General features: G+C 58.2%; 1 protein-coding gene across 1 annotated transcript; it reads left to right on the top strand.

The window, feature by feature from the left end:
* The first annotated feature begins 575 nt into the window (after positions 1-575).
* Positions 576-8707, top strand: SLC16A5 (solute carrier family 16 member 5). The gene is made up of 4 exons (XM_007454361.1): positions 576-774; positions 3402-3545; positions 6431-7237; positions 8460-8707. The coding sequence occupies exons 1-4, from the start codon at positions 576-578 to the stop codon at positions 8705-8707; spliced, it is 1398 nt and encodes a 465-aa protein (XP_007454423.1).
* The last annotated feature ends 430 nt before the right edge of the window (positions 8708-9137 follow it).

Below are 9137 nucleotides of genomic sequence, written 5' to 3'. Positions count from 1 at the left end.
AGCCATCACAGCAGCACTGACAGTGAACCTGGCTGTTGATGTGGCATCACAAAAGCCCGTGTTTGTGAGCAGGAAGCCTGGTTATGAATGTTTGGAAGGTATCCGTGTGTGCCTGTGTGCCGTCGGGGCTAGGCTGGCTCAGACGCCTGCTCCATTCTGTAAGCGACTGTCGAGTGCTTGCCACGTGGTGTGTACGGGCGGGCCAAGGCTGGCTGGGAGGTCCCACCTGCCGACCACTAAGTGATGTAACAACCAGAAAGAATTCCACCCACCTGCCTTGTCTCACTTATGGCTCACCTGCTTGCCCCTCCTGTCCCTCCCTCCAGGCTTGCTCTGGGAGGTAGGTGAAAGGAGATGCCAAGGCCAGCGCATGGGCCTCTGGCCACCTCCCAGGGGGCGGTGCCCCTCTGTGATACCTGGTGCTGGGACAGGAGGAAGGGATGGTTTCAAGCACCCAGGGAAGGTGGCAGGTGGGCCAAGGGAGGGCTGGCAGCTCCATTCTGTCCCTTCCCCAGGCGGCCCGGGCAGTAGGAGCAGCGGCCGTGAGGCTGTGGCAGCAGCATTCGTAGCCGAGGATGCCCCAGGCCCTGGAGTGTTCGGAGGGTTGCTGGGCCTGGATGGTGCTCCTGGCCTCTGTGGTGACCCAGGGCCTCACCCTGGGCTTCCCCACATGCGTCGGCATCTTCTTCACTGAACTGCAGCGTGAGTTCCAGGCCAGCAACAGCGAGACCTCCTGGTTCCCATCCATCCTGACAGCCATGCTCCATGCAGGGGGTGAGCAGCCAGCGGAGGGAGGGAGGGATGAAAAACAGCCTGGGTGGGGGAGGAAGCCACAACCTCCCTGGCCTCCTGGGTCTCTCTCTCTGAGGCCACAGGTTTTGCCTTGTGCTGTGTATCCCTAAGACCTCTGATTTCAACAGGGCCAGTTCCCCTGCCTGGAGTCTGGCGGGCCTGGGCTGGACTGGGCTGGGGAGGGGCAGAGGGTGGAGAGGCCCCTAAGAAGTAAAGCCGGTCCCCTTGATGACAGTGGGAGGATGGATCCAGCGTGCCGGGCGCTCAAGCACAGACTGGAGGAGGAGTGGCTTGGGGTCCTGCTGGGTGATCTCTCGGAACCTGTTTTTTCCTCTGCAATATGGGAGTAACAGTCAGTATCCCATCCTGCCCACCTCCCACACAGGATTGGAGAGAAGGTCACGTGAGGTCCCGGCCAGGTCTGAGAGCTAGGGCAATGGAAGCAGCTGTGAGTTATTAGTATTTTGGAGACCCTCATCAGGGCTTCAGGATGGGAAGGAGGGCTCAAGGAAGACACCAGGAGCAGGATGGGGGCAGGGCAAGAGCCCATCTTTCACCAGGAAGCAGAGGGGCTGTTGCAAGGGCTGGGGAGACGGAGGGAGGGCTCTTCCAGGGATGTGAACACCTCACCCTGAGCCCAGGGAAAGGGAAGGGCAGGGGCTGCGCTGGAGGGTTCTCCACAATAGCCTTGGGCTCCTGGAAGATCTCCAGGGAGAGCTCCACAGGCCATTCCCTCAGAGGGGCCTGGTCAGCTAGAGCCAGACCTCAGAGCCCACCGGGCTCTCCCCACGGGTGTGTTTGCCTGTCTCAGCTGATCCATCTCCCTGCTTACCTCCTGCCCTGCCCTCCACCTGGCACCAGCAGCCTGCTTGTTATTCCAGGTCCTTCCCTCGAATGGGGAGGGAAGTCAGACTGGGATGGAAGCCACCCTCACTGCAGTGACCCCTGAACACGTTGCTTGGCAAAGGAGCAAGGCCAGGCCCGGCCCAGACGCGTAACCTTTTTGTCAGCAAGGTTGGGCAGAAGTGGGAATCTCAGACAGTTCCTTCCCTGCAGCCAGAGAGGGCTCTGGGCCAGGGGCTGGGAGCCAGGCATTCGCTGGGGACCTCACTCCCCCACCAGCTTTAGACTCACGCCTAGCAGGTGTGCCAGCATCTCAGTGGGCCCGGGACTCCTGTCTGTCTCTCTGTGTCACACACACACACACACACACACACACACACCTTTAGCCCACGCTCATTCAGAGTATCATGGAAATTTTAAACTTGAAAGTGTCCTTGATCCTAAGCACCTCTCAGCCCCACACGTTCTAGAGGTGAGGAAAGCAAAGCACAAAGTACAAGGCCTTGCCGGTGTTGCAGAGTGAGTTCAGGGTGAAAGCAGAAACACCTTGCTTCCCAGCACCCCACCCTGCGCCCTTGGCTGTCTCGGCTGAGCTGGCACACATCCCAGCCCCTCACTCCCAACTCCATGACGCAGGGCTTTCCCCAGTGTCACCTTTCCAAAGTCAGGCCAGAGTATGAGGTGGGAGAGATGTGTGAATCAGCAGTCATGTCCACTTCAAAGCCTTGCCTCTCCCTCTATGGCTGCCTCTCCTTGATTACCTCTGAGGACGGTCCACTCACTTCCCATGTTCGCTCCCATACGCGTACTGGCTCACACCCACACATCCTCTCTCCACGCCAAACACACAGACACACACCGAGTGCACACACACACTTTCCTTGTCTCTTTGGCTGCTCTCTGGGAGAGCAACTCTGGAGAAACTCTGCTGTGTGTACTCGGGGGCAGGGTACTTGGTGAATGGGGCCCTGTGAGGTGACGAGAGCAGGCGGCCAGGACTGGCTTACTTCTACTCTGGGTCTGCACTGGTGAGAAAGCAGCTCAGGGTGGGGGTGGGGGTGGGTGAGGGAGAACAGGCCCCTCTCTACCAGGAGCTAAACATCTGGGTGCAAGACTTTGGTGATGGCTGGAGGTGGTTGGGGGGAGAGGGTACCCCACCTGCTTTTCTCCAGAGTGCCCCAGAGGCCAGAGCCAGCAGGTGAAGGGTGGCCCAGGGCCTCAGGCTTCCCACCCTGGACAGGTTGAAGGATGGTGGGAGGGCTGTGGCCAGTCTTCCTGAGGATGGAGGAAGGGGGAGCAGGGGCTGGAGGTGGCGCTCACCATGATTTAACTGCCCTGGGACCCTCGCCCACCAAAACAGACCCCCATGAGGGTCGTCCACCCAGGTCACAAGCCAATCCCATTTCACCTGGACGGAAGCGGCCTCAGGTCAGTGCAGTGAACGGCCTCAGTCTGTACCTCCAGGGATCCTTGTCAGGGTCAAACGGAATATTTGTAGCACCTCACCTCACAGCTGGCCAGACATCACCCAGTCTGACCCCTCAGTCTCTGGGGGAGGAAACTGCAGCACAGAGAGGGGTTGGCATTGCTTGGCCCATAGCCAGTCTGTGGCAGGGCGGGGCTCAGAACCCAGGTCTGTATGTTCCGGGGCTTGTGCCCGTTAAGCCACCTGCTAGTTCCTGCTGGAACCCCCTCCCAAGCCCACTGTCCCCCTCCCTCTGACCTTGTCATTTCGCTGCCACCTGCCGGCTGCCTCCTCCGCACAGGACCCTTGTGCAGCATCCTGGTGGGACGCTTCGGCTGCAGAGCGACGGTGATGCTGGGCGGCGTGCTGGCCAGCCTGGGCATGGTGGCCGGGTCCTTCTGCTGCACCCTCGGCCAGCTCTACCTCACGGCAGGCTTCGTCACAGGTGACTGTCATTCCATGTCGAGAATTGCTGGGTAGCTACTGGGTGCAAGACTGAAAAGGGCCAGGCACAGTGAACAGGGCAGGCAAAGCACCACATCTTCTGGGGCCGCCTCCAGTCACATGAGGGAGAGGAACTATGAACAGAGGAGTAAGAAGGATCATATCTGGTCATGACGAGCACCTGAGAAGACGGGACAGCTGATGTGATAGTGTTCCGGCTCGGTTGGTGGTGGGTAGAGATTAAACAAGTAAAGAGGTAGAGTAACTAAAGCAGCCAATGTGGAAGTTAAAGCAGGGTTGGGGGAGGGTGCTGATTTCAGCAGGGCGGTCGGGAAAGGCCTTGCAGAGAAGGTGGCATTTGGGCAGAAGGAGGTGAGGGAGGCTGCCAGCAGGCTGTCTGGGGAAGAGCATTCCAGGCAGCAGGAACAGCAAAAGCAAAGGCCCAGAAGTGCTCGAGGAGCAGCGCGGAGGCCAATGGGGTGGAGGGGCGTGAATGAAGGGTCAAAGGGGTGGGGGGGTGGGGAGACCAGGTACAGGTTTAGTTCCTAAAAGGCTGTGTAGTGAGATGGGAAGCCAGGTGAGGGGTTCGGGCAGAGGGACATCATCCAGCCGCTGTTTGTGAAGCACTGAGCACTGCTCTGGCTGCGGTGTTGAGAATACACCACAGGGGGCTGGGCTGGGAGCAGAGAACAGGCAGGGGCGTGGTCACCACCCAGCCAGGAGGTGGTGGTACCTTCAACCAGGGTGGTATGATTGGGGTGATGGGATGTGGTCGTGTTCAGGACTGCATGCGAGGTGCAGAGAAGGGGCCAAGGATGACCCAAGACCCAAGAAGGGTGATACCAAGGGGAGAATGGAAGAATGCAGTAGCCACTAACTACAGTGGGAAACTAGGGGAGGAGCAGGTTCTCGGGAGGATGGGAAGCTCAGGTTTGGACACATCCGGTCTGGAGTTCAGGGAACAGGCCTGAGCTGGAGCGGGCAGCTGGGGAATCCTGAGATGGCTCGTACTCAAATCTCGAGATGAGGTATCGCCCTGCTGTCACTAAGGGAACAAGGGAGGACGGATGTAAAGGACTGAGGCCTGAGGCCCAGGACACGGACACTCCAGTGGTTAGCGGCCTGGGCAGGAAGAAGTGACAGGGAGTGGGGTTTCTTGAGAAAGGAAGTGAGGAAAGTGCGCAAGCAGGAGGGAGTGATCGACTGTCAAGCCACTGATGGATCAGACCGAGTGGGGATCAGACTCCATCTTTGGCTTTGCAAAGTGGAGGTTGGCGGCTTTGATAAGAGGAATCCTGGAGCAGAGGTAAGGATGAAAGCCTGATTGGAACAGGTTCAAAAGAGAACAATAGGGGCGTTCCCAGGTGGCCTAGTAGTTAGGATTCTGGGCTTTCACTACCGTAGCCCGGGTTCGATCCCTGGTCGGGGAATTGGTATCCCACAAGCCATGTGGCACGGCCAAAAAAAAAAAAAAAGAAAGAAAGAAGAGGAGGGGGGAAACTGGAGACAGTGGAGATAAACAGTATTTCCAAGAAATTTAGATATAAGGGGAGAGCAGAGAAATGGACCAGTACCCAGAAGACACTGTTGTCAAGAGTTTTGTTTTAACGGGAGAAATAACAATAGAGAGTGATCTAGTAAAGGGGATAATGGATGCCGCAGGAGAGAGAAATTGCTGGAGGGATGTGCCTTCAAATAGACAGGATGCAGGGCAGAAGTGGAGGGTTGCCCTTGACTGGGAGCATGGACTGTCCATTGTCACAGACGGGATGGTATGTGGTCAGCTGGGCGTGCGGGAGGGAGGTGTCGGGGTGCTCATAGGAAGAAGTCCTGGTGGTCATCTAAGGGGGGTCATCTAATGGCCGAGGGAACTACAGTGGCACCGTGGGTGGCCCGAGGGCTCGCCTGAGGCCAGTGGTCACAGCGTGGTTGTGAACTTTCTCTCCAGCATGTTCAGCTGTGCACGGAGTTGGGGGCGGGGGGGGGGGGGGGCGCGTCAAGGGAAGATGCGAAACTCCAGGAGGAAGATCAAGCCTCCCAGGTCTGTGAAGTCCTCCTTTGGCTTCAGAGCTGCGTGTGGGAGAGTCAGGGTTTGGGGTAGCACAGGAGTGCTAATGTGGGGAGGAGGGTGCTAGCGGCGATTTGCGAGAGGAAACAAGGGCAGTAACCTAGGCACTCCCAAGGGAGCTGCCTCCCTGAGGTCCGCGATAAGAAAATCAGGTCCCGGCTTAGGGGAATTGAGCGCAAAGGAGGATGGGAGTCCTGTAGCGGGCACCTAGTCAGTTTCAACGCTTGTCAATATTAAAAAGGGGGGGCGGGGGGGGGGGGGGGGGGGGGGGAGGTGGCATCCAAGCTGAGTCAGGAGAGGAAAGTCTGAGGGAAGCATATTCCAGGCAGAGGGAATGGCAACTGCAAATGTCCCAGTAGGTGGGCAGCTTAATGTCCAGAGGAAGAGAAAGAGACTGATGGGGCTTGATCATGGCGAGTGACAGGGAGAGTGGCCTGAGATGGCACCCGAGAGGTGGCCAGGGGCCAGACCGTGCAGAGCCTTCCAGGGCATAGTAAATACGCTGGCTTTTTTTTCTAGGTGTGATGGGAAATCTTTGGAAGGTGTTAAGCAGCAGAGAGACTTAACCTGATTTAGGGTTTTGAAAATCCCCCTGGTGCTGTGCCAGCAGGAACAGGTGTGCCCCTGGCAGCCTTGAGAGGGCAGATCTGAGGGGTGGGATGCTTCTAGGGAGGTGGTGAGGTAGGTTGATTCCATCTTAAATTCCTGGGGACCTGGAAGTGGGTCTGCGCTGGAACGGAAGAACAGACCTGGGACATGACCCCAGGGTCCCTGCACCGGGTGCGCCCTGGAGCTGGTCCTCCCCTCTCCTTCCACAGGCCTGGGCATGTGCTTCAACTTTCAGTCAAGCATCACTGTGCTGGGACTCTACTTTACCTGCTGGCGGGTGCTGGCCAACGCGCTGGCCTCGGCGGGCGTCTCCCTGGGCATCATGCTGTGGCCACTGCTCTCCCGCTCTCTCCTGGAGGGCCTGGGCTGGAGAGGCAGCTTCCTCATCTTCGGCGGGGTTCTCCGCTGCTGTGTCTGTGGGGCCATCCTGAGGCCCGTGCCTGCCAGTGTGACCCCTGAGACCAGAGATGGCCTCCCTCCACCTTCCAAGAGACCCGCACGAGGCTGCCCGGCAGCACGCGGTCGGGCCATCCAGCGCCACCTGGCCTTCGATGTCCTGCGGCACAACGTGGGCTACCGCGTGTACACACTGGGAGTCGTCTGGATGATCATGGGTTTCCCACTGCCCCACGTCTTCCTGGTGTCGTATGCCATTTGGCACGGGGTGGATGAACACAGGGCGGCCCTGCTCATCTCCATCATTGGCTTTAGCATCATCTTCCTGCGGCCCATGGCTGGGCTGGTGGCAGGCCGGTGGGACTTTGCTAGCCACCGCAATTACCTGTTCAGCCTGGCGGCCCTGCTCAACGGGCTCACCAACCTGGCATGCGCAGCGTCGGCCGACTTCCGGGTGCTGGTGGCCTACTGCCTGGTGTACAGCGTGTCCATGAGCAGCATTGGTGCTCTCCTTTTCCAGGTCCTCATGGACATTGTCCCCATGGACCGGTTCTCCAGCGCCCTGGGCCTCTTCACCGTCCTGGAGAGCATCTCCATCCTCATCTCCCCGCCACTGGCTGGTGAGGCCCTGGGAGGGAGGGCAGCCGGGTGTGGCCTGGGCAGGGCATGGGGGGGTGCAAATAGGAACAGTCTGGAGATTTGGCCCCCCTCCAGCATCTCAGGGTTGGAGACTTGGAATCTGTGGTTTTCTCAAGCACCTCAGGGGACTGGCTGTAGGCTGTTCCACAGCTGGCACTCGGGGTATGAACAGTGAAAAATAAGGATTTTCATACCAGACTTATCTCAGTCCTTTGTCTTCCCCTCTGTACCTCTGGTTTCTTATCAGTAAAGTGGGGATGACAGTAGAATCTACCTCATAGGCTTGTTGTGGGGATCACAAGTGACATATAGCAAAGAGCTTAGTAGAGAGCCTGGCACACGGTAAGTGCTATGCACATGTCTGCTGTTATTAACATCCTCTGCCTGTGGGGCCCGGGCAAGTCATTTTCCTTCTCTGAGCCATAGTGTCATCTGCAAAATGCAGACGAGAACACCTGCCATACCCATCCCTACACCTGTGCCAGTCACAGGGTGGGCAGGGCCGAATACAGAGAACTTGTCCCCACCTCGCAGGGCTTACCTTCTAGTGGAGGAGTTGGGGATTACAGCAAAGAGGCCCCTTTGTGATCATAGTGGTGATTTGTGCCGGGAGGGAAACGAACAGATATGGAAGCAGAGACCCACAGGAGTGGACTTGCTGGGCAGCTGAGCGTGTGACATTCAGAGTAAAAGGGAAGGTTTGTGAAGCCCGTGGTGCTGGGGGGCAGTCAACAGACAGCACGGTTATTACAGTCAGACAACGGGGACTCCTCCCAAGTGTGGCATTGGAAGTCCCAGTTTCCAAGGGCATTCTCCAAGCCGACAAGCGGGGAGAGCAATCCAGGAGGAGGTATGGCGGGCCTGGGGTAGGGCTGAGCAGATATCCCAGACGCCACTGGCCCTTGAGTCCTTGGCTTCCTGCCGCCAAGGGTAAAGGAAACATGCCCTTAAGTGCTCGTCTGGCCGCCCAAGGGCTCTTCCTGCCCGGACTGGGGCTGGTTTAATGTTTCCTTTCCTTTCATTCAACAAATACCTAATGAGTTCCCACTAGGTGCCAGCCACGGTTCCTAGTGCTGGGGATGCAGCAGAGACAACAATAAAATCCCTGCTCTCACAGAGCACACAATTTAGCAGGGGTGAGGGGGTGTGGGCGGGAGGCCTGGTAGCCAAGGGCAGTGGCCTAACTTGCTCTCTGTCCCCTAGGACTCCTCCTAGACACCACCAGCAACTTCAGCTATGTTTTCTACATGTCAAGTTTCTTCCTCATCTCAGCCGCCCTCTTCATGGGTGGCAGTTTCTGGGCCCTGGGGAAGATGGAGAGGCAGGGCCCGCAGGCTGAGGTGCAAGGAGCTGTAACAGAGGCTGCCCCAGAGCACGGCCTCACTATGGAGGACACAGACGGTCCCAAGAAGCAGCTGCGCGTGGAGATCATGTATGTGACCAGCGTCTGAGGCCCGGGATCACTCACGTGTGTGACCGGCATCTGAGCCCTGAAGTCAGTGAGTCCTGCCTCAGCCCAGGAATGTCCGGCTACTTTGCCAGAGGCCGGGGTGAACCAAAGCCTGAACCAAAGGCCATCTGGGTTCTGCATGTTGGGACTCAGCCAGGAGTTGGGACCTTAGAGGCTGACCTCCAGAGGCTCAGGTTTCCTTCTAACCAGCAGAATCCAGGAGCGGATCTTCCTGACTTTTTTTGCTGGGGCATCAGAGTACCTGGGGCCCAGGAAGGTGGGTCTGAGCCCAGCTCAGGTCTGTCACGGCTGGCTTGGCTCAGCTCAGCTGGCTGCCTACGCTGCTGCTACAGCTCAACACACCGGACCCTCAAGTCCAGCCTGGGTGCCTCCCATGTGATCTCTTTGTCCTTCACCCTCTAGACAGCTCC

The sequence above is a fragment of the Lipotes vexillifer genome, unplaced genomic scaffold, assembly GCF_000442215.2.
Source record: "Lipotes vexillifer unplaced genomic scaffold, Lipotes_vexillifer_v1.1 scaffold518, whole genome shotgun sequence".
In the NCBI taxonomy this organism is placed as follows: Eukaryota; Metazoa; Chordata; class Mammalia; order Artiodactyla; family Lipotidae; genus Lipotes; species Lipotes vexillifer.
Note: the sequence above shows the minus strand (reverse complement) of the source record. Positions and strands in the feature narration are given on the sequence as shown.